Source organism: Amphiura filiformis, unplaced genomic scaffold, assembly GCF_039555335.1.
Source record: "Amphiura filiformis unplaced genomic scaffold, Afil_fr2py scaffold_66, whole genome shotgun sequence".
NCBI classification, from domain to species: Eukaryota; Metazoa; Echinodermata; class Ophiuroidea; order Amphilepidida; family Amphiuridae; genus Amphiura; species Amphiura filiformis.
The window spans coordinates 457792-485150 of NW_027305530.1; the positions used below are offsets into that span (position 1 = coordinate 457792).

General features: G+C 34.8%; 1 protein-coding gene across 1 annotated transcript; it reads right to left on the reverse strand.

Annotated features, from left to right (window-relative positions):
- Positions 1-19488: 19488 nt before the first annotated feature.
- LOC140144621 (uncharacterized) lies at positions 19489-19959 on the reverse strand. Its single transcript, XM_072166436.1, has one exon. It carries the CDS (start codon positions 19957-19959, stop codon positions 19489-19491), a length of 471 nt encoding a protein of 156 aa, XP_072022537.1.
- Positions 19960-27359: the final 7400 nt, after the last annotated feature.

Here is a 27359-nt window from a genome sequence, read left to right on the forward strand (position 1 = left end):
GCGTTACTAGGTGTACCAAACTCCTTAGCAACTGTCAATCAAACTGCCGTGAAGTGACTTCAATTTTTACACAGGGATTCATGAATACGAGTGTCACGGCCCTGATGTGATCTCCTCTTGTCTCCTCTTGTGCGGGCAGATAGCATCGCGTCATCAGCACCTATACGCACATGGTGTCACCCTACACGCACTGTGTGTAACGCACTTACAAGAAACTCGCTCATTACGCGATCACTTCACAGATGCAGCGCCTTGTAAACACCATCTACTATAATAATGGATGCGCGTCCCATGAGATTGAGATAAAATAAATTGTTTACAGAGATGACCTTCAAGTGTGTGGAATGAGCAATGCATTATTTTTGAGTGGCAATGACAGCAATTATCTATCGTCGGCTAAATATTAACAGCACTGCCTGATCAGTGGAGCAGACTGCAAAGATTTGCAGTTGATGCCAATGTTTTGATAGCAAAAAAACTTAATTCAAACCTCTGTATAAAAATTTTATTGCATACCCGGAAAAATAGTGGTGATAGACAGACTGAATTAGAGAGAAGTGGGCAGAATAAAGAGAGACTCTATAAATGTTCGCAAAATGGCATGCTTCATAGAGAAGGGCTAATCAACCAATTAACACGTTAATGACAGTAGCCCGAAAACACCAACCAATTGGGCTATTCCAGTTGAAATCCATACGCCCCCTATGGAAGACATGACCCTAATCTCCTACTCAGGGAGTGTGAACTTCAAATGGGGTTTCCTGAACGAGTGCTCCATTTAAATTTATACCCCCTGTGTGGGATATTAAAGTGATGTCTTCCATAGGGGGTGTATGGATTTCACCTGAATAGCCCATTTATCTGATTACTTGAAACGTTTTGATTGAAATACATGAAGTGTAACCATTTTCCGTGATTATCTTCAGCGAGTAATTTTTCATTCCTTTCTAATGATATCACAATACTAATCATCCGCAATGACGCCATAAATCAAATGCGCACATAAAAGAAATCGGGGAAAACATGCACACTAATTATAGAAAGAGAGACCTAAACACGAACGCCTTTCATCGTTGAAATATGTGGGGAAATTATATCATGTAATTGTAGAAACGAATGACAAACAAGCAATACACAATTTGCTTTATATACACCTAGCACAAAAAGTAACTGCTCCATTTTAAAAGCCGCCATTGATCGTAAGTTGTTCAATGCAAAAATCTGAAATAAACATGTTTTTGATTTGACGACTTATTTGACGACTTATTTGTGAAAATTGAGCAATTTGTAAGCAACTACTCTGTTTTATATAGCCGCCATTGCTTGTAAGTCATTCAATCAGGGAATTGCCCTGATTCAATAAAACAAATATCCGAAATATCCATGTTACAAAAGATGTCTTCTTTACTTTGACGTCTCATTTGTTAAAATTGAGCACGAAAGTAAGTTATTGTTCAAATCAAACGTAAAGAAAAGACTGGTCCCGGAAGGTACCTGTATTCGGTCAGAAATTGTCTCATTAGGCAATAAAGTAAATAATCTTGTCTTGAAAGTAAAATTATATATATTTAGTTTCATTATAATAAACGCAAGGCTTCATTCTAGGTTGTACTTGTCGAAATTGTCAATGGGATAACACGGCACGGTTATCCATCGTAATGATTGCATAAACACACACTTCCTGTGCTGCAGTATACCTAAAGACAATCTCGTCATCAAGTGCAACTTTTGATTTAAAATTTTTGGCCCTATATTCCCACCGTTTCAAATTAAAGAAGACATTTTTTGTAACAACATGTTATTATTTGATCAGCTCGCTCGTAATCGGCGGGAAATTACCACCGAAAAGTAGACCCATGTAGTGATATAGATGACCTGTCTGGTATATATTGTGCGTGTTAGATAAAGTAGACAACGTATAGGACATGAATTATTAATTTTCTGATCCAACTATAAGTATTTTATGGACTTATACTAACTTATAAAATTAAGAATTTACATTTGTGCTAGATGCAGAATGCTTTACAGCATAATACCTACCACATTGTTTACTCATGTTTAAGCAGCTTGGATAATCCGTGCATATCAATAGATTAGAAGAACAATAGACACCTGTGTTACATTCCATTGTGTCTTTGCCACATGTAACTGTAAAACAAGAGGCAAGCATAATATATGAGATACCTATGTTACATTCCATTGTGTCTTTGCCACATGTAACTGTAAAACAAGAGGCGAGCATAATAGATGAGATACCTGTGTTACATTCCATTGTGTCTTTGCCACATGTAACTATAAAACAATAGGCAAACATACTAAGTGAAAAAATGGGTTACATTCCAATTTGTATTCGCCACATGTAACTGTAAAGTAATAGGCAGACATAATAAGTGCGGCGCCTGTTTACATTTCATTATGTCTTTGCCACATGTAACTGTAAAACATTAGGAGACATAATAAGTGAGACACTTGTGTTACATTTCATTTTGTCTTTGCCATATGTAACTGTAAAACATTAGGAGACATAATAAGTGAGACACCTGTGTTACATTTCATTATGTCTTTGCCATATGTAACTGTAAAACATTAGGAGACATAATAAGTGAGACACTTGTGTTACATTTCATTGTTTCTTTGCCACATATAACTGTAAAACAATAGGCAGACATAATAAATGAGACGCATGTGTCACATTTCATTTGGTCTTTGCCACATATAACTGCAAAACAATAGGCAAACATACTAAGGGAGACATATGGGTTACATTCCATTGTGTCTTTGCCACGTGTAACTGTAAAACAATAGGCAAACAATGACGACTGCAAGCATGGCAAGTGCGTGTGTTAAAGCAATATTGTTAGATTCGATGAGGAATACGTCTTGATGTTTTAATGTTATGTTTGACAAATTCTGAGATTTTTAATAAAATCTCAGGAGCGAGACATTGTGTTCAATCAACCAGCAATCATATCGCCGATACACGCTTGCCGGAATGACATTACATTGTCTTTCATTTCACCGTATTTGTTTGGCTCACAGTTAAAAGGGCACATTTCTAATAGTGAAAACGAACACTTTGTGCTGAAAAACAACATTTTTCCCGAAATCTTACAATATTGATTTGATAATAAAAAAGATTCATTTCCATTTCGTCAGATACATTTCCGTTAAATCACAAAGCAAAAATGTAATCAATCAATCAAATTTCTTGTTATTGATTTGTTTACATATCACGTATGTCATCTATACATATATGCCATAGTAAAACCGTATTGTGATGTTACATAGCGGAAGTGTCATTGTAATTTGATAAGCATTCGGCCTGTATTAATATTTTTCATCGCCATGTATATATATTTCAAGTGTCAACAAAAGTCTTATCCTTTTGCAGAAAAGTAGGTTACAGCATGAAATGCCAATGATGAAGAAGTGTTGAAGGGCGAGCTAAAGCCTTTGGTATAAACCTTCCGCATTTGATTTTACCAGATCAGTTAAACGGTATTAATTTCCCCACTTTTAAAATAGTGCACAACGTACATTACATGTAGGTCACCCGTAAATGTGAGAGGAAATGAGAATGTGTGCGTCAGTATGGTAAGGAGCGTTTTATATTGATCAGATCAGATCAGATTTCACCTTTAGTGAACATCCTTTGACATATTTCTCTAATGCTTTAAATAGTGAGCATTCATGCAAATATATGCGTTTAATTTGCACGTAGATTGGAGCTACAAGTTGTTTCTGTGTATTCTGTGTGCATTTTCATGTTTATAGCCTAATGTTTGAGAGTTTGGTAATGTTTCATAGATCCTGACGCTAAATAAATGTTTAATCGACGGAGTGACTGAATAGAGAGGCTCTACACGTATTTGTATTTGCATTCGATTGCGCGTTTTAATGTTACCACATGGGTAAACATAAAACTGTGACTTTTGCAAGTGAAAGTATAGATTGGTCTGACCATGTTCGCTCTCTTATTGGAAGTTCCTCTGTCTGTACCAACAAGCATTGTAATTTATTTTATGCAAATAACAAAATGCTAATGGATATTGCCTACACGTCAACTTTTGTGATATGAAAAATCATATGCCCTGACATTAAATATGTAACATACACACTTTTTTATTCTGAATGTTTACTGAGCTTATACCTCTGGAATTTACAATATCTTTGCAACAGTGAAAACAAAAGACTCGGAACGTGTAACTTAATAAACATTATGGTACTAAATCTAACTGTCATGTTTTTTATGAGTACCTTCGTAACGAACACGTTCAATTTCGAGCTGGAACCCGCTTCTTGTTGTACCCACACCGGACGAAAAATGTACCCACATTTCCTCCACTCCGATAATAACTACTACATTGCTAGGAATGGTAGATGAGAAATTTTGCAAACTACTCTCAGAATCCACCTGCATTCCTGTCCCAAGACTGAGTATATCGCCAAGACCGAGTATATCGCTACTTCCTTGTGTGTCAAAAACATGGAAATATATGGCGAAGCTCCCGTCGTCCTTTGCGGTAAAGTACCAAGTGCATTCAAAATTAGTCGGGTAAAATAAGGGAAAGTTGGGCGATGATATGACAACACTTTCGTTGTACATAATCAGTTGATTGGTACCCATACAAGAATCTATAAAATAAAAGAAATAAATGAGAGTGGGATTAATATTTGTGCTCTAATCATATCATCCCTAAACTGTAAGGTTCACATCAAATGAAGATATTCCGATCACTACCACTTTGTCTCCATTAAAAATATCAGCTGAAAGGTCAACTTTTAAACTGATTCTGTATTGAATTACAATAGGACTGAGAGAGGTTTTGTTTGGGATATTTAATCAAAATGTGTCAAAACTGGGTTAACGTATGTATTGTCACACCACAGAGGAGTAAGATAAGACAGAGCGCGTACCACCAGTCAAAGTCCCCGTGTATTGTATGCTACCAGTTCTCGCATATTCATGAGGGCCGATTGTTCGATCATGCCGTGTCTAACAATCACGCCAGCGCTGCGTGCCTTCGCGTATACGCGATAGAGCGTTGCGTGCTTTAGCGATTACGCGATAGACCGTGAAAATACGCGGTAATTGCCTAGCAGTCTCGCCTGTCGCATTTCATGGAACAATCGGCCCTCATTATCGGATGAGGCGGAGACTTTGACTGGTGGTACGCGCTCTGTCTTATCTTACTCCTCTGTGTGTCACACACTCTCCCATTGCGTCTTCTCAATGATGTCTGTCAACAAAGGTGGATATACCACGAGGTGAAATTGGATCTTTCTCCTAATAACTTACACATCAGCGTATAACATCTTCATTTGTGATAACCTTATCAAGTCTAATATCGGTCACACAGAAAAGGTAAAAATATAATTTTCTAATACAATATCATTGACACCGGTTAGAAACAAAGCTTTGATTCGTATAAGGTTACACGAAATTTCGAACGTAATGTAGAATATTAAATGCAATAACTTTTTTATAATGGGCCACCCAGGTTTCAAGTCTCTGCGCAGTCTGATGAAGACCCGGTGAACGGGTCGCTACGTTACTAGAAATCGTTGCTGAGTCCAGAATTTGATTCATATGACTCAAAACATTCATAATCATGCCTCAGAGATATTAACACTTACTAATTTTGTGCAAGATGAGCGAACTCTAGTCTCTAATGCTTTATAATTCAATTAATGCTTTCAAGTTCACTGAAACTATTATATTATGCCTGTGGTGTCTCGTAGACCTAACGGAGCACATTATTAAACACTCAGGCGCGGATAATCAATGTTGCACATTACTTGTCGCCAATTTCTGATATTGAACATCATTTTTGTACTGACTTGTAAAGCAGTAGTACCTTTTAAAATGCCAAAAATGAGATCTCACATGTAAGAAAGACGACGTTAGTTTCTGATATCACATATGTATTTGTGTCATTTGCTATAAACAATCGATATATGGTGACGGGCTTCGTTTGGAAAAGCATTAGAAGTATTCCAATACGAAAACAAAAGAAACACAGAAAACATGAAATACCTTTTGCAATTCAATTCAAAGAAAAAAAGAAAGAGGAACAGATCAATGTAAAATGTTATTTTGTTTTACACACAGTAATTTGAAAATGACCTATAATTGTGGGCAAATAACGCGCTACTGTGCAAATCAACTTACAGTGATGATTTATATTGGAGGTTGGTTCACATTTCAACACTATGTATCCGAGGAAGAATGTCTGCCAACACATTCAAAACTGTTAGGTTGATGAAGTTTTACTGCATGCATTGGTTTTGAAAAATGAACGCTACAGTCATATTGATCGCGCGTCGATTTGTTTAATTTAACAAATATTTTGTTGTTTATACATGTACCATGAAGATAAAAAATATAAATACATTATATAAAATTTATACATGTGTCGATGCGGAACTTATTTACCTTACAACCACTCATAAATAATTGGTATTGTTAATGAAATAAAATTAGGTCTCCTAATTGGTGAGCATTTCATACGTACAATGAAACCAGTGTTTTTTTAACGAAATTATCTGCAATTTGACATTTCTATCATGTTTAATTTGTAATAGTTACTAATAAAATTCAAGATATCGAATGAAATTGAAATTTTAGACACACAAATGTCATATAAAATATGTTATATAACAACTTCTACAGCATATGTATTTACGTAATAGTGTGTTATATTATCGTGATGGTGTTTACAAATAGTTAAAATTCGCTTCATAATATAGCTATACATAGGCAAATTCTTTTCCGAAACTAGCAGATGCTATTATATTAAAAGGTAGTATTTAGAATACTGACCGCATTGGCCGTTTGCATTTATAATCCTTACATCACCCATGGAAGACATGTCGTTAGTCTCCCACAGAGGGGACTAGATTTCAAATGGAGTCATCCATTCTGGTAACCCTATTTGAAATTCACACTCCATGTGTGGAAGATTGTGGTCATATCTTCCACAGGGGGTGTATGGAATTCAACTGAAATGGGCTATTGCTGTTAGTTATAATTACAACGGCTACAATGCATACCACGCATTTGTTTTCCTTTCCCCCCCACATGATTAATTTGAAACTTCTCCCTTACTAGACACGGGTTTGAAAAGCTACACGATTCTTCAATATTGGTGGCACAGATAAAGTAAATACGCCATTTTCTGATTTACATTATATTATTGGGCACCCGACGCATGTACTGAGAACTAATATTGAATCTGTAAGGTTACAAACATGTATTATGATAAACAAGAAGTAAACAATAGCGGTGTCGATAGTTGCTCATAATGGAGACTATGATGTAGGGGGAAAATGACCCAGATGTCGTCAATTGTCAAGATGGTATGTAGAACTCCAATCTCTCACTTAAATGCTGTATGTTAAAACTAGTGCATTCAAAATCGTGAGGCATCTCACCTAGGGTTATAATGGAAGTAAAGAAGCACATTATTCTACACTCAAGCGCAGATAATCGTTACTTAACACACATTTCTGATATTGAACATTATTTTTTACTTTCAAAGTAAAGCAATAACACCTTTTATAGATGCCATAATTGGGCATTCAGGTGTAGGGAAGACGACATGAGCTTCCCATGGTGCATATTAGATGCATTAATGTACTTTCTCTTCACAATTTCAAACTTAACTATTTATGATCAAAAACACTAATGCTGCTGTAACATGGCAATAGCGGTATCTTTAGATGATCCGTTTATGTTTGTGTTAGTTGGTTGGTTGGTTTGTAATTTCACGTCTTTTTTCCACATGTTAATAAAAATGAATGAGCATCACGGTGATGAAAGTGTAAAACGAAAATGCTAAACCTCATTCGGACGGATCTGTAACATTATCTCTGTTAATTAGACTAGACCTTATTGATTGATTTCGTGGTGTTTTTGAAACTCAAAAGTTTTAACTTACGTCTCACGACCATTATTGTTCAGATCTGAGGATTTGTAGATACGGATACAAATTCACCAATACTTTGGAACCCTCTCAGATACAGTCAATTCGTATAGGTCTCCGTGCGAGCATTTCACAATGTTCTATGCGGAAATCTTTTCAAACCAGTAAATTTGTAACTAAATCAAGTTGTCACTCCAAATGCGCCTTATTAAAACGCTGTTAATTCGTCCGTGCTTCATGGTCGTCAATAAAGCTGACGATATATAAATAAACCATAAATGGTAGAAATACACGTTTAAAAATGTTGCATACTTATATAAGCAGCACATGCACCGCATTTTTCAGCAGACAATTGATTTAAGTCATCTTGCTTACCATGTCAAATGTACAAATCTTCAAACAACACAGTTAAATAACCACCACAGATTTATTTCTCAACATTTTATATTTTTGGTGTGTGATTCTCATGACTGTGTTGTTTATAGATGTTTGCAGTTTACTGAAAAGTTAATAACAAAATGATATTATGACAGCAAAAGATCACGGTGATCTTTTAACGACAAAGTTAAAAGCTTCCTTCGAAATTTGTCCAGGGGAAATTTTCAGGAAAATAATCAAATCAACTAAATTTTGCGTTTTTACGTACTACATTACGTTTGGGTTTTGGAAAGAACCTTCTGTTAAATCATGCATGACTCAATTACAAATCTCTAATTCCCTTTCTTCTTATCTATTGATATTTTGAATAGTGTTTATCTTTCTCTAATAGATTATGATACTAAATGAACAATCAGCTTGGACAGTTCGCACTAGGCCCTACATCTCATAGGACAATAAAGCTGGCGCCCTGATCGATTCTTTCTGCATATCAATATGCTTCATTTACATTACATTACAGAGATCGGACACTAATCCCAACCATAACAAACCATGTAAACAATGATCACCTATATTACAGGTGATATTACAGGTCTATATAATACAGGATTAGATTAGTAAACTATGATCTATTTGCAAGTATTATTTTGATTGAGTAGAAAGATGTGATACTATTTTTTTTATAGTAGTCTAGTTGCCGGTGTCAGGTATACATAGAATGGTTTTTTTATGATGATGACATGGACGTACTGATCATTATGCATGATGCAAACTCATAGGTGTTGTGCGTTTGGCAATTTGGGAGGGGGTGGGGTTCAAAATGACCCCATAGGATTATAAAATCAAAATTTCGAATTGCTCAAATACCTCTTTCAAATATATCAAATTATTTACATAAATAAACAAAAATAAATAAATAAATAAATAAATAAATAAATAAATAAACGAAAAAAATTGAACATATTTTAGCGTAGCATTAAAATCTTAAATATAACCATTGCTGGCAGGAGAACTCGAACCAAAGATATTGATATCAGCAGTCTGATGCTCTACCATTGAGCTATGACAGCATCTAGTGATGAGGGTCGAGTTTTTAGCTTATACAGTGTTTGTCTGTGATAATGCCGCCTCGTGAAAGAAATAAATATAAAATCTCAATTTTTAATTTAAATTTATTTGATAATTTTCTAACCTATATTTTCTTTAGAGCAGTGACAAATATTTCCCCTTTTATCAAATTTGACCGCTATATAAGAATCTACTTCTTTTATTACTGATTTAATTCCGCGATTTGTTCCATTATTAAAAAAAAGCAATATCAAAGATTAATGTCACACATCTCACAACAGATATTTAGTTGGCTTAGTGGTCTTGCACAGTGCTGTTTAACCGGGAGGTACCGAGATCGATTCCCACCTCTGCCTGCAATTTTGTTTAAAGACTGGGAAATAATAACCTGACATTCGCCGCTGACATTCGTACTGCAGAAGCGGAGTTATAACTTATTAAACTTTGCTCCTTCCGTAAAAGGGTACATTATTTTGGCACTACATTATTTTATTTTTTTCACATTGCTGGTATTGAATATCAAATGGTCATAATTGGCGGTCACTTCAAATCATCCCCAACCGAACGAGGTTCAGGAATGTCCTCTCATTGTTAATTGTTGGTTAACCCACCACTTGAGAATAAAGGACTATGAATAGGTGCAACAGGAATACCTACGGGATTATCTCAAGGATATAATTCTGTTCTCCCTCCTTTTCTTACATCTTCTCTGATATGTGCTAGTGTCAATGGTTATTGTTAAAAGGCAATAAGGTGTGTAATTGCAATATTTCCTCTGAATAGAAAAGACTCTCTACATCGAGTTATGTATGCTGGTGGTTCGCAATACTGTTATTTAAGAGAAGGTATCTTCCAAATCCAAATCGAAATGAGTATTTGCGCTCATCACTGATATGTGTCTGTTATACCGACTTGTGCAATTAATATACGACGAATATGCATGTTAAAGGTAATGTTAGTACATCTATGCTTATCTCTACGCGTGAGTTGAGACTTACTACAGTAAAGCATTTGAATTTTTTGTGTCAAATGTGTTTTCTACATAAAACATATAAAACATTTTGAGTCAATTTGGAATTACGTAATTTAGTTGTTACTCAAAATGGTTTGTATCTGTTTCTAGTGATTGTCCTTTACTTGTGAGAAACATTGTTGCATGTGGTCTTGTATGGAAATACAAGCTAAATAAGAAAAAGCTGGCAAAAAACAAAATTGTGAACTCGTCTCATTTTTCCTCATACACAGAATTTGACAAGTTAAACTTGTAATAGTTGCTAATGAAATTCACGATATCGAATGAAATCTAAATTTTAGACACACAAATGTCATATAAAATATGTTACATTCGTTATGAATACGGCAGAGTGCCGAATACGCAAAATTGCTGTTCTGAGTAAACGGCGTTTGAAAATCTTGGTACCATTCTATTGGTCCTTCTAAAAATTTAGGACATTCGTGAGCACTCATTTGAAATGTATATTATAGAAGTGATCGTGCACGAATTATTGGCAATATTTGCATGTTCTGAAATAATCGATATATCCCTCAAAACTCGTTTTAACAGCTATTCGGCTTTATACTGTATCCAAAATGTCTCTACCACTGTGCAGAGAGAGGCCGAATACGCATTCAACTACGTGTAAACCATAGCACGCATTTTTGATTTCGGGCTTTTGTGTAGAAACTACTGGTTGTCCTAAGGCTATGTAGACTTAATTTGCTATATAAGTTATAAATAGTCATCCCTGTAATATTTAGCAAAAACTCGAGGATTTTAAAGCAAAAATAACAATATTGGCCTATATTTTGCGTATGATTTTCCGGGATTTTCCAATTTCAGGGGCGCGCACTCACATTATTAAACCACAGCAATATCATGTGGGGAATGTTTGTACTTATTTTGGTATCACATAGAAGATACCTACAGCTATACGTTGGTATATATTAGTATAGGACATGTAATATAGACATGTCGGGGTTTCCCGCTATACAATACTATAGATCAACATGATTTGTACAGCTAAGTATACGATTCGTCTCTCTGCCGAATTCATTTATCGCACTTAGGCGCGATTCGTCCAAATCAAAATTTCAATAACTACGTCGGTGAGTAAGATTTACCATTAATTTTTGGTGGAAATAAAAGATAACCTGAAACGTAATCATAAGCATACAAAAAATCAATTTGCTCAAAATACTCGATTCGTCACTCTGCCGAATTCATAACGATATCATTTGCAACATTTTGTGGCACAAGTATTACTGAAATAGTGTTTTATATTATCTTTCTGGTTTTTCGAAATAGTTGAAATTGGCTTCATAATATAGCTTTACATAGGCGAATTATTTTCTAAAGGTAGCAGACGCAACGGTGATTTAGAATACTAGTATTTAGAATACTGCATGACGGCATTGGCATTTTCCATTTAAAATCCTTACACCTCCTATGGAAGATATGTCCTTAAGGTCCTATCTTCTAGAGGGGGTGTATGGAATTCAACTGGAATATTCTATTGCTGTTAGTTATAATTTACAACGGCTACAATGCATACCACGCATTTGTTTTTATTCTTTCCCATATGATTAAAAGGGCATTTCGTGATCCACAGCCTCATCCCCCACTTTTCTCAAACAAAGTTGAGATTTTTATATCACTGGAAACCTCTGGCTACATAATGTTTATGTACAAAATATTTCTTGCAGATTAATTCGTTTAGCAAAGATATCGTGAAATTTGAATTTCGTTCTGGTGCACCAGAACGAAATTACAACGCATTGTCTATGGAGCAGTGTAATACACATAATCATGCATAACTCGCGAACGCAAAATCGGAATCTGTTATCGGAAACTGAAATTTTGGGAATAGGTTTTTTTTTCTTGGATATCTAATGAAAAATGACATAAATAGAGGATGCTAGGATCACGAAATACTCCTTTAATTTTAACCTTCTTCCTTACAGGCACAGGTTTGAAAAGATACACACGTATTGAACACACAGATAAAGTAAACACGCCAATGATTTGTATTCTATTATTTGGCACCGAACTTATCTTGAATCCGTTAGGTTACAGCACGTTTCGAATGCATTATGATAAACAATAGCAGTATCGATTGTTGCCCAAAATGGGGACCCAGCTGTAGAGAAAAATATGGCCCAGATGTCGTCAGTTGTCACGATAGAACTCAGGTTTCCAATGCTGTATATTACAATTAGAGCATTCAAGTTCGTGAGAAAAACATCTCGCCTAGGGTAATACTGGAACTAACGGAGCAAATTATTCCACACTGAAGCGCAAATAATCTTTGTTGCACGTTACTTATTACTTCAGTTTCTGTTATTGAACATTATTTTATACTTAGTAATGCAATAACAGCTCTTATAGATGCCACAAATGGGCACCAGATGGGGAACTTCCGATATTGCATATTAAATGTATTAATGTATTTTCTTTTAACAATAATTGAAAAGCAATTTCAAATGTCCCTATTATGAGCAAATACTAATGCTGTTTTATATGTCAACAGTTGACATGCTAAACCCGTTTCGGACAATTATCATCTTGTGTATTTAGAATAGCAGACATTATTGATTGATCTCATGCTCTGTTTTTGTAACTTTATCAAAATACATTATTTCTAATGTATCAAAACATACAATTTATATGAAAACAAATCGCCAATACTTTGCAAACCTTCCAGATACAGCACCCCAATTTGTTTTATTGTTGAAAGTAAAAGAACTTCCACATGTAGCTACATGTGTTTACTTTAGAATAGTTATCGCATTGTTTTCTGTTATTTACAAGTATTTTTTCTTTTGCAGCAGACGATTGATTCAAGCCATTCTTGCTAACCAGGCCATATGTTTGCAACTGGTACGTATGATCAATTCTACAGTCACGTACACGTCTTTAGTCAACATAGATAAATGACCACCACAGTTTTATTTCTCAAAATTCTAAAAGTATCTATATTTTTGGTGTGTCCTTCAATTACTGTGTTATTTATAGACGTTGGCATTTTACTGAGAAGTTCATAACAAAATGATTTTATGGTAGTAAATAGATGACAATGCTCTGTTAACGACAAAACTAAAGCTTCCTTTGGATATTTGCTCTGGGGGAAATAATTAAATCAACTTATATTTTACGTCGCATTTGCGCTCATTATATGTGTCTGTGTACAGACTTTTGCCATATACGACGGCATATTATTATGCATGGTAGAGGTAACGTTAGTAGATTTATAAGACAGTCGTACATCTCCACGCGTGAGTTCAGACCTACTTCACCCGATTTCACAAAATGTGAATTCGTCGTTATCATTATCATCACAGACAATATTAAGTGCATCTTTATCGTCAACAACAACTACAGGTTTCAAAGCGCGCGTTCACTTACCCAGAAGGAAAATAAATCATAAAAATTATTTTTAAAGTTTAGACAGGGAAGCAACAAATAATAAGAAATCAGAAAAAAAACAGGCCAATACATCTTGAACTTTAATTGAACCTGATTACCTTTTTATGTGTATCCAATTACATAAATGAAGACAAGATTCTTCCCCGGGTAAATGGGCTCACCCTGATTGATGTACATCATATCAGCACTGGGCAACAGTAATATTAGAGAGCGTTAGTGATGACCAAATCATAAATCTGATGATCTGGTGTATCATCTGGTTTTGCCATCAATTCTTATTAAGCTACTCGTAAGTACCAATCATTACATGGCAAACAATAAATGTAAGAGCTCCAATATATGTGTATCGGTCAGTATGTCGTGAAAGTTGACCTTTGACCCCATAGTCGCCCACACAGGGATTGTAGACTTCAAATGTAATCACCATTTAGGTAACCCCATTTGAAATGTACACTCCCAGTGTGTAAGATGAAGGTCATGTTTTAGGGGTGTATGGATTTCAAATGCATTAGTGATGACCAAATCATAAATCTAATGAGCTGAAGTATGATATAATTTTGTCATCAATTCTAATGAAGCAAAGTACCACTGAACCCTGAAAAGCATCAATTCTACTACAAATACTTATAGTACTCTTAATACCAAATATTTTTTCTCTTATTACCAAATATAATAGAGCCAATGCCAAATGACCATTGACTGATGATTGGCAGAGCGTCAGTAAATCGTGATCCAGGGTGGCAGCGTGGAGACAATTAGATGAGATAGTGTCACATTTATTTACGTTATTTGCAGTCAATCAATTCATACATTGATTTGCACAGCCATCCTTGGATTTATTAAATTGATATACTTATGCATACTTATTTACTAAAAGGTTTTGACAAGCATTGTATTAATTAGGTAACAATTTCAACCATATGATTTCCATGTTTAAATGACGTTCAATTTATGCAGACCAAGGTAATGTGTTCCGTGGATAATGTATATATGTTTTTGTTTGGAATAGTTAACTAGAAATAAAGTTAAAATACCGATAAAAGTTTCACAAGATGGAAACCCCTTGATGTAAAACAATGATATACAAAGCGATTATGTTTTACTATATTGCATGAAATAAAATTTAACCACTTGAAATGTGTTAAATATCAAACTATACACCCCCCCCCCCCCACACACACACACACACATGTAATCCAAAAGCAATAACAGTCGTTCCTCAATGTTAGGGGGGGTGTGTGATTTAATCAAAATCAGGAAAACACATAATGTCCGTGTTACACTGATTCGATTGAAATATACACGAATAATTATATACTTGCGTTGTTGAATAATTTGTAAGTCGGGCCATTGTTTAGAAGGAGTGCTGGATTACATGCACAATGTGCTTATCGTTCAACTAACATTATAGCTTCCAATACAGAGTGGAAACGAAAATAACATCCCCTTTTGACTTTTATTTGAGGTTAAATCGATACAGTTTCAGTACATAAGAAGACTTTTATTGACACTTTGGGTACATATGTATCTAATTTAATTAAATTTCGTGTAAGGGCGGCGAACATGGCGAAGAAGAAATAACAGGTCTAAGGCAAGTTCGATAAAGTCAACCCAAAAATACTGATTTTAATCTGGAAAGCTTGGTTGGTTTCCTACTATTTCATGTAGACATTAACAAAGATGTTATCTACGAATTAGGATCAATCCTATTATAAATCATCTTTCTAATTTCCTACCATTTTAACTGATTGATATTTTTGTATTAAAATAGTTGACGACATTTTGCATGAGTTCTTATAAACAAAATAGTTACATTCTTAATAATCGGTGTACTAAATTTGAGATACCGTACAGTGCAGTCGTTACGTGTCCAAATTGTGTATATTTTTACCTACAACTACCTCTTAAAAGCTAGCCACGTATGAATTTACAGAAAGAAAAGTAAATGATTGTAAAGCTTTTTATTCAAGTGACAATCTGAATGTTGACTAACATTATATTTATTCTAACTCACCATAATATTACCCGAAAGATACAACTGCAGGCAAGCCAATCAAATAAATGTATATTCCATAAATAATCTCCATTTCGTGTTATCGAGTCAATGTAGCAAAATTGACATGCTACTGGAAATAGTAAGGAAATAAGTTAGAAACTGGCGTACAATGATGATATACAGCCTGTCTCAAAAAAAATTGTGCAAGTGAAAGGCGCCCTCTATGGCAATTAGAGAATACCGTTGTGACATAATGCTTACATCAACGTCACGGGCGCAATCTTAGCTCTCCAATGCCGTTTGTTCTGTTCCGTTTGCTTGTTCCAATTTCGAGATATGTTTAATTAACAACGAAAGGGTAAAATCACAATTGTGCCACTTTTACTAGGGAAGAGAGCTGTACATGTAAATCAATGATAGCTGATGTTGATGCGTCTATTGCACTCCTCCTTTCGGGGCGCATGCATTAGACGCATCAACATCAGCACGCGTGCATTATTTTGTCTAATATCTCTCCCAACAAGTAATACGCGTTCATTAACTTATAACATGTATTATAAGTGCGCAATATTTGTTTGTCTTTTAACATGTCTTAAGTGACTAAGAGAACAGCATTTACCATGATAAAATTATGATAAAATCATTGACATGCACATGAATTTAATTTTTACAGCAGAATGTGAAATATTTATTTATCATTTAATCTCTTTTAAGTGGAAAAAGAGAATCATCATTCCTGCATCATGATAAAAAAGTAAAAACAGTCAAAAAAATTTGTATTGTGTTATTGATGCATTCTTTTGATTTCACGAAGGAACTCTTGATAAACTTGATGCTATCACTGTTACATGTAAGATCTCTTCCCTAGTAAAAGTGGCACAATTGTGATTTTACCCTTTCGTCTTTAACTAAACATATCTCGAGATTAAAAGAAGCAAATTGAACAGAACAAACGGCATTTCAGAGCTAAGACTACGCCCTTGACGTTGATGTAAGCATTATGTCACAACGGTATTTTTTAATTGCCAGAGAGGGCGCTTTTCACTTGCACAATTTTTTTTGAGACAGGCTGTATGGAGGTGTGATGGATGCGTACATAGCGTTTCCCAGCAAACACAAAAACGTTTTAAAAACGTAAGTAAGTTATATTTTGGCTTTTGGTTTAGGTAAAACCGTTTTAATAACATTAAAATGTCGGGTTATATAAAGGTCATGAAAACGTTTTAAAACGTTTTGTATGAAAACACACTACAACAATATTTTTAAAATGTTTTCAAAATTTTATTGTAAACTATTTTTGCAAACATTTTTGCCAAATATTTTGTCAACACTTAAATAACATTATGTTAAAATATTTGCACGCAGCAAACACAGAAATGTTCTTAATTTTTTTTTTTCAATTTAAATGTCGGGTTGTATAAAGGTCATGAAAACGTTTTTAAAACGTTATAGCAAATATTTTAGGCAAACTTTTTCGAATAATATTTTTTCAACCCCAAAATAACATCCTGTTTAGAATGTTTTGTATCAAGTTTTCAAAAATGTTTTTGGAATGTTATTAAAACGTTTCTATACCCTTTATATAACCCGACATTTAAACGTTTTCTGTAAAACATTTTGTGTTTCCTGAACAGTAGATTATCAAAAAATGTTTTTGAATGTTATGAAAACGTTTTATACTCTTAATAATATAACCCGACATTTACACGTTTTCTGACAACCTTTTTTAATCTTTTGCGAATGATGTCGAAAACGTTTTGTGTTTGCTGGGTTGGCATATTATATAAACTAAACTAAATAGACCAGGTTAAAACTGAGCTAAGTACCACTTGGAGAACAAGAAATTCTCATATGGTTTATCTGGACCAGTTTTGCATGGGGAACAAGAATTTCTTGGGTAAAAAGCCTGTAACCTGAGAACTTTTCCGTGAGGGCACTTTTTTCAAAATGGCCGCCAAAATCCAATATATATGGTTAAATTAGTCACTTTAGGGCATATTTAACCAGATTTTGGATTTTTATTGATAGCAATAATGTACTACTAAGTCAAGTTATTAATATGGAGGTAACAGGAGGTCTCAGCTGAGGGCGCTTGTTTCAAAATGGCCGCCAAAATCAATGAAAAAACATATATATGGTTAAATTGGTCACTTTAGGGCATATTTAACCACATTTTGGATTTTTATTGATAGCAGTAATATACTACTAAGTCTGGTTATTAATATGAAGGTAACAGGAGGTCACAGCTGAGGGCGCATTTTTCAAAATGGCCGCCAAAATCAATGAAAAGCATATATATTGTTAAATTAGTCACTTAAGTTGTATACTTCATCAGATTTTGGATGTCGTTATTGACAGCGGTAAAGCATTACTAGGTCAGATTATTAATACAAAGGTAATAGGATGTCACAGGCGAGGGTGTTTTTGTCAAAATGGCTGACAAAATTGAAGGAAAGTATGATATCAAAAAAAGCATCACCAAAAAAGGTAATATAGTTGTCTTTGACTTTTTGAATTTATAATGAAGTACTTCATGGTGGTAAAGATAGATTCTGATTTAAAATGGCGGCAATGATGACTACCAGAATTGCCTTTATGTATTAAAGAAGACCTCAACCTGTAAACTAGAATGATGCAAAAGTGTTGTTCCGTTTGTGCTTGGTTTCACTGATGCATTGTTTTTAATTCTCAGGATCACTCAAATCGCTATTTTCTGAAAAATCTTCATAGTCATTCTCTACCAAAAGTTCTTGGACGTTGTTTCCACCATCGTATACAGTGACATATGCTGCTCTCCACTCTCTTGCAATGAAATTTGCGCTAAGGATATATGAAGCGTCAGCGCCTGCTTACATGGTGGTAGTAAGGATATATCTGCAATCTTTTTCTCTTTTAAAAACTTTCGATCAAAGATATCTTCTTCTTCTTTTCTTCTTCCACGGTAAGTGTAACATCAATGATGACAGGCACACTTCAAGTTGCGTATGTACAAAGGATCAGGAACGCAGCTTCAAAAACAGCAGTGCAAAATATGTACAGTGCGATGTGTGATAAAAATCAGCACTAGGTGGAGGAATATTAGTGCTGCGGAGCCCCCCAATGCAGAGCATTGAGGGACGGCGAGATGGCTGGATCTGTCTGAAGCTGGAATCTGGAATCATGGCCTCTGGTGTTTGTCACAAATTGGGTAAGGTACTGGTTCCACTGGATGTCCACAAGGTTATATCTGATGCGATACATCATCAGTACCCGGCTCTGTTGCCGTCTGGCTTGTAGAGATTGCCACTGGAGGTTTTGCAGAATAGCAGACACATTGCTCCTCCTGTCATAGTCACTGGTGACATAGCGAGCACACCTGCGCTGGACTTGCTCAAGTCTCTTTATGTTCTTTTTGGGTATGGGGATCCCAGACAGGTGCTGCATATTCAACTATAGGCTGACATAAGTGGTGTATGTTGCTTCTTTGGTCTTGCGTATGCAGTGACTGAAATTGCGACTGAGAAATGCACGGGTGGAGTTGGCTTTCTTAAAGATGCTGTCGATGTGGGTGTTGAAACTGAGTTTGGAGTCAATGTGGACGCCCAGATACCTGGCAGAATCAACTTCCTCAAGTGTGTGGCCATTAATAGAGTATAAGCTCTGGAGGGGATTTTTCCTATTTCTGATATGGATGACTTGGCATTTTGATGGATGGAATTTCATTGTTGTTCCCACTCCTGCAGATTATCCAAGTCTTTTACTTGCAGTTGCCTGTCCTCGTGTGATGTAATTCTTTTATACAAGATGCAGTCATCTGCAAAGAGTCGAACCGAGGAGTTCTTGATGCAGGCTAGTAGGTCATTAATAAATATTACAAACAACAACGGCCCGGCTGCCTTGGGTACACCAGAAGTCACTTCCACTTCAGTGCTGAACTGGCCATCAACCATTACTTGTTGGGTTCTATTTGTGAGAAAGTCCGAAATCCACTCCAAGGTTGTTCCTCTGATACCATAATACTCTGCTTTCATCAGCAAACGATGACGGGACACCTTATCAAATGCTTTTTCAAAATCAAGCAAGATAAGGTCTGTCTGCCCTCTTTCGTCCAAGCTTCTGGCAATATCATCAATGGTGACAATTAGTTGGGCAAGATAAAAAGATTGCAGATATATCCTTACTTCCACCATGCAAGCAGGCGCTGGCGCTTCATATCCTTAGCGCAAATTCAATTGCAAGAGAGTGGAGAGCAGCAGATGTCACTGTATACAATGGTGGAATCATTGTTGACAATGGGTGGAACGAAAACATGGAACCTAAATGGGTTGAAACAGTAATGCGCGCCTGAGGACGTCCAAGAACTATTGGTAGAGAATAACTATGAAGACTTTTCAGAAAATAGCGATTTGAGTGATCCTGAGGATTAAAACAAAGAGAAATGCATCATTGAAACCATGCACAAATGGACACTTTATAACACTGTAATCAACACTTTCATGACTTTTGCGGCATTCTAGTTTACAAGTTGCTTTTGGGATCTTCTTTAATACATAAAGGCAATTCTGGTAGTCGCCATTGCCGCCATTTTAAATCAGAATCTACTTTTACCACCCTGAAGTACTTCATTATATGTTCAAAAAGTCAAAGACAACTATTTTTTTCTACTTAAGTAACATTTCCTGACGCTTTTTCGTTGATATCATACTTTCCTTCAATTTTGTCGGCCATTTTGAAAAAAAGCACCCTCGCATGTGACATCCCATTACCTTCATATTATTTATCTAACCTAGTAATGCTTTAATACCGCTATCAATAACAACATCCAAAATCTGATGAAGTATACCACTTAAGTGACTAATTCAACAATAAATATGCTTTTCATTGATTTGGCGGCCATTTTGAAAAAAGCGCCCTCAGCTGTGACCTCCTGTTACCTTCATATTAATAACCTGTCTTAGTAGTATATTATTGCTATCAATAAAAATCCAAAATCTGGTTAAATATGCCCCTAAAGTGACTAATTCAACAATATATATGTTTTTCATTGATTTTGGCGGCCATTTTGAAAAAAGCGCCCTCAGCTGTGACCTCCTGTTACCTTCATATTAATAACCTGACTTAGTAGTACATTATTGCTGTCAATAAAAGTCCCAAATCTGGTTAAATATGCCCTAAAGTGACTAATTTAACCATATATATTGGATTTTGGTGGCCATTTTGAAAAAAGCGCCCTCACAGAAAAGTTCTCAGGTTACAGGCTTTTTACCCAAGAAATTCTTGTTCCCCATGCAAAACTGGTCCAGATAAACCATATGAGAATTTCTTGTTCTCCAAGTGGTACTTAGCTCAGTTTTAACCTGGTCTAAAAAGGCAGTGCTTAAAAGTGTTTCCGCACGCTCTATTTGAAACCATTGCGCATGGCACGGCTAATATGACATTTTTATATAATATTAATGAAAATGATATTTTATCCAGTTTAATGAGCACCACAGATTTATTTCTTATTATTCTAAAAGTATCTATTCTATCGGTCCGTGCTACATACGTCACATCCGGTTGATGATATGGCTCACAGTCGAGTGCAAACCAATCCTCCATTCGATTTGTTTTTGATGATTGCAGTCATTGCTTTTGTACACATTTCGATCGCAAAAATCAAACAAGTTCCTAAATCTGCATCGTGGAAGTTACTTCCCAGCAAACAAAACGTTTTCGACATCATTCGCAAAAGGTCATAAAAGGTTGTCAGAAAACGTTTTAAATGTCGGGTTATATAAAGGGTACATTAATGGTATAAAACGTCTTCATAACATCAAATAACATTTGTTGGTAATTTACAGCACAGCAAACACAAATGTTTTACAGAAAACATTTAAATGTCGGGTTATATAAAGGGTATAAAGACGTTTTAATAACATTCTAAAAACATTTTTGAAAACTTGGTACAAATCATTCTAAACAGAATGTTATTTTGGGGCTGAAAAATATTTTGCAAAAAATGTTTGCCCAAAATATTTACAATAACGTTTTTAAAATGTTTTCACGACCTTTATATAACCCGACATTTAAATGTTATTAAAACGTTTTGTAAAAAACATTTTAAGAACATTTCTGTGTTTGCTGGGTGCAAATATTTTAACATAATGTTATTTAAGTGTTGACAAAATATTTGGCCAAAAATGTTTGCAAAAATAGTTTACAATGACATTTCGAAAACATTAAAAAAATATTGTTGTAGTGTGTTTTCATACAAAACGTTTTTTTAAAACGATTTCATGACCTTTATATAACCCGAAATTTTAATGTTATTAAAACGTTTTTACCTAAACCAAAACCCAAAATATAACTTATTTAAAACGTTTTAAAAACGTTTTTGTGTTCGCTGGGTTACTTGATTTACCGTTTAAATAATAGTGACAAACTTAAAATTAAAGTCCATGGGCGAGTGGTTTTTTTCGAATTGAATTCTCGCTATTCGCAATAAGGGCGCCGCCAGCAGTTTTTAGATATATCATGGGAAAAATCGATGTATCATGAAAAATCGAATCAAGTCCGCAAATACAAATCACCATTATTACATAGTATTATTGACAATATTTTTTCGCGTGTCAATATAACTTTATTTTGACAAATTAATTGTGCTAAAAAAAGTATTGTCACGTGTTCCCTTTATTTTGACAAACAATAGCATGGTAATATTCGTATTGCGCGGACTTGGATGTCGACCTTTTCCCATGATACATCACGATTTTTCCCATGATACATCGCAAACCGCTGGCGGCGCCCTTATTGCGAATAGCGAGAATTGGTAGTGAACAGCATCGCTATATAGCCTCCTTCATAGCCGGTTTCTGACGTTCATAACAAACCGTGAGCCACGTGAAGTTTGGGCCCAAGACTAGAAAAAGCCCGGATGTCGGACCGACAGAATAATTGTGTTGCTTGACTGCCTTGTTTAAATACGTTTGCATTTTACTGAGCAGTTCATAATGGAATAATTATATGATGGTAAATATATCACAATACTCTTTTAACGATCAAATTAAAAAGCGATGTTTGGCAATCGTCATGAAAATAATTAAATCAACTTATATTTTGCGTCGCATTTACGCTCATAACTTAATTGTGACTGTTTACCGACTTGCCATATACGACGGCGTTATATGCAAAGTATAAGACAGTCGTACATCTAAACTTAACTCTATAAGTGTGATTTAAGAATTATTTTACATTGGAAAGTGTTTTTACCTTAAATGTGTTCTCTATTTAAACATATAAAGCGCTTTGGGTCCATTTTGAATGAATCGTTATAATTTAATTGCTTTAAAAATAACACAGTATCATAGGGTCAAATTAATCTCCAAATTGTTTCGTCGTTATTTGATTTCTAGTGATATTCCTTGTTTTTGAGGAACATTTTTGCTTGTAGTCTTGTATGAAAATGTTCGCAGAATCATTTGCTTCATTCTTTTATTTAACAATATATTAAATTCAGCTTCCAGATAAATTAAACTTTTAAACCTGCCAAGAAACAAAAAAGTGAACTCATCGCTATCAATACCAAAAACAACAGTATTTGCATCTATATTATCAATAACAACTACAGGTTTATAAGCACACGTATATAAATTTACGCAGAAGAAAATGAAAAGTATCAATTATGTAAGCTTGGCAAACAAATGGTAAAACCAACAAAACGTGTGCCAAGTTAATACATCACGAACGTTAATTTAACCTGTTTTTATTTTTTCTGTATACTCCAATTGATGAGATGAAGACAAGATTTTTCTTCAGGTAAATGGGTTCGCCCTGATTAATGTGCATCAGAACTAGACTACAGTAATATTAGAGTACATTAGTTCTTTTGTCATTATCATTACAAAAAGATAATAAAAGAACTGCTACATCTAACTGTATTTTGACGGAATACAATTGTAAAGCAGTCTTCCTATAACCAATCAATCGCTATGTAGAATAAAGTCTGCAAAAAAGTAACGCAGCTGGCTGTGATAAATATGCCTATAGCTTCAGAACTATTATTGTTTTCACACTATTTTAACATAGAGAGAAGGATGATTTATTTACGCACATTTTGATGCCCCATTTGTCAAATGTCATTCAATATTAACAACACAGTAGTGCTTTTAAAGACAAATACCCGAATTTAAATGTTCCCGTTTACAGTATGTAAAGCCCATTATCTTCGCACTTACATCAAATCAATAGAAAAAGCTGCAACTTTTAAATTCGGGTATTTTCTTTCAAAACACTGCTGTATTGTTAATATTGAACAAAATTGGACAAATTGGGTATCAAAATGCGCGTAAATGAACCATCCTTCTTTTTATGTTGAAATATTGTGAAAACAATTATTAGTTCTGACGCTATATGCGTATTTTATTAATTACAGCTGCTTTACTTTTTATGCAGACTTTAGTTTGTAAGCATGGTAAGTCGAACTGTTGTTTGGAAGGAATGCAGAATTACATTCGCAATGACCATAACCATATAACCCTAGCACGCAAAAATCCAACAAAATCCAACAAGGATCACTGCGCATGCATACCATCTTAGTGATGCCATGACGCAATCACCCTAAGTCATATATGCCCACGGAATCGCTCGCCGGTCGGTGATCCTGTGGTTGGCACGCGAGGGGTCTAAGGTTCGAATCTCGGAGAACCAAGTGACTTCTTTGTTCATGGTCTCTCCTTTTTTCGTTTCTTCTTTCCCTTCCGATATCAAAAACCCTGCGGGAGTTAGGGTTGATCTCCCACACAGATGGTGTAGAATTCAATTTGAGTCATCCATTCCGGTTACCCTAATTGAAATTAGTTGCTTGTATAGACGATTAAGCTCATATCTTCCGGGGGGACTTTGTGTGGATTTCAAAGCCAAAATATAAAGTGATGACTAAATCATAAATCAGTTAAGTTGATCTATCATATAATTTTGTCATCAATTTTAATGAAGTTAAGTACCATCAACTCTAAAAGCACTAACACTGCTTATAATACTACATTTTATAGAACCAAATGGCAAATGAACATTGACTGATGATTGGCAGAGCGTCAGTAAATCGTGGTCCAGGTGACAGCGTGGAGATGAGTTATAGCGTCACATTTATTTAAGTTATTTGCAGTCAAATAATACATACTAGTACATTGATTTGCACAGCCGTCCTTGGATTTGCAAAATTGATGTAATTATGCACACTCATTTACTAACAGTTTTTGAATATCATCATATTAATTAGGTAAAAATTTCAAAAGGAAATGATGGAAATACGTTCAATTTCAAACTTTGAATACATGTGATTGACTTTTTGGAAGCAGAATTTATTGCTGCGCATTTTGATACCTCATTTGATACGATAGCCCAAAAAACCATGTCAATTTAAGGTAGAAAGGTCCAGATTTGAAAGTTGCACTTACAACACTCAGATTATCATTACACAGATTTCCTGCCATTATACTGAATACAAATCAATAGAATTTACTGCAACTTTCAAATCTTGGGTTACATTGATTTAAATGTACGCTGTGACGTCAATATTTAGTCAATTGCTACAAATGAGGTGTCAAAACATTTTTTTTTAATAATGGCCATTATTTAAGGGGTATAGTTACTTTTTTTGAGATGTTTATGTTTTGTTTGGAAAAGTTTAACTGAAAAAAGACACTATTTATTATTATTATTATTATTATTATTATTATTATTATTATTATTATTATTATTATTATTATTATTATTATTATTATTATTATTAGTTAATAGTATGATCTTTAAAAATATCATATATAAAAAGATAAAATAAAAAATTCATTCCGTGACAATCGTCATTTGAATACGGGAAAATAATTTTATATGTTATATTAATGTAAATATTTTATCAGAACATGGTGAGGAGACACCATAGATTGTCGCAAACTTGTCATTATTATAAAAAAAAGGATAAAAATAGAACTGCTATTACGTACAACTGCCATTTGACGAAATCCAATAATGATAACAGTGCTCCTACACTTGAATGTTATGGGCGCGTATGATTTAATTTGTGATGAGGTAAACACACAAAGTACGTGTTACAATGAGTCCAAGTTAATTATTACATCCAATTAATCGTTATGATTAATATTAATGTAAGTCGGGCCATTGTATGGAAGGAGTACTGGATTACATGCACAACGTGCTTATCGGCCAACTGACCAATTTAGCTTATAAATACAGAGTAGAGAAGAAAATTACATTCCAATTTGACTTTTATTTGCGGTCAAATCGATACAGTTTCAGTACATAAGAAGCCCTTTATTGACACTTTGGTTACATTTGTATCTAATTTAATTAAATTTCGTGCAAGGGCGGCGAATAATAACACAACAGGTCTGAGGCAAGTTTGAATTGATATGGTCAACCCAAAAAGAACAATTAAGCTTGGTTTCATAAAATATGTAGTCCTTAAAGACCCATTCAGTGATAAATTACAGATTTGAGAAAAATTTCTTATACACGGCTTTCGGCTAAACCACTAGCAGGCTATGTTAGCACATCTATGACAATAACAAAGGTACCAAAATCTGAATTTTGATGATTTGTACGATTGTCCGGATGAACAAATTACTGGATGGGCCTTTAACAAAGATTTTATCTATGAATTGAGATCAATCCTATATATATTCTGTCTAGTTTCCTACCATTTATCTGTTTGGCATTTTTAATGTTTTATGCAATAACCGAGCTCCTTGGCATGATATCCTACTGTTTGAAAGCCAAAAGAGTACTTTTATGGATAAATGAGCATACCGTAATAGACTAGACATTTGAGAAAAAGTTTCAGCTGCTATCAGTTAACTATACGTCAATCGCAGTTTACAGTCGATCTCTCACCAATCTACGCAGTTTCCTTGTCGCGGGCCTTATCGCTACACTTTATACCTAAAACCTCTTCTTATTTTCCTCGTAAACATTTCTTGTAAGCAAATACAACTACTGTAAAACTCTTTTTGAATGTTTGTTGGCTTATTTAATCTAACTCACCATGATCTTGTCCATAAGATACAACTGCAAACAAGCCAATCAAATAAATGTATATTCCATAAATAATCGCCATTCCGTGTCTTCGAGTCAATATAGCAAGAATGGCATACATCTGTTTAGTAAGGAAATGAAGTGGCGCTCAATGATGACATTATGGTTCCGTGCATGGCGTTTGATATATTTTATACCGTGTTTTCAAAACTTGGAGGCAGTAATGTTTGGAGGTGGTGCGCACTCTCTATTTGAAACCATTGCGCATGGTATAACAAACATACCAATAGAGTTCAGCTTATGAAATTTTATATACTATATACTATATTATTAGCTATCAATATTAATTTTAATAATCAGATTATTTTAATATTCAAATTAGAATGCGATACCAAGTGACAAGTAAGATTTAGGGTTATGATTGGGCTGTCGGGCGTTGCTTGCAGGGTTGTGTTCAACTGTTCGGTTATTCAATTTCTAGTTGCAATTGAGTGTGCGGTACAAACCATATTACCAGTTACCATAGGGTATTAAATAAAAGGCACTAAAATTAATGCCCACG

Excerpts from the sequence above, each read along its gene's own strand:
- LOC140144621 (XM_072166436.1), bottom strand. The coding sequence starts at position 19,959 with ATGGTGGAAGTAAGGATATATCTGCAATCTTTTTATCTTGCCCAACTA.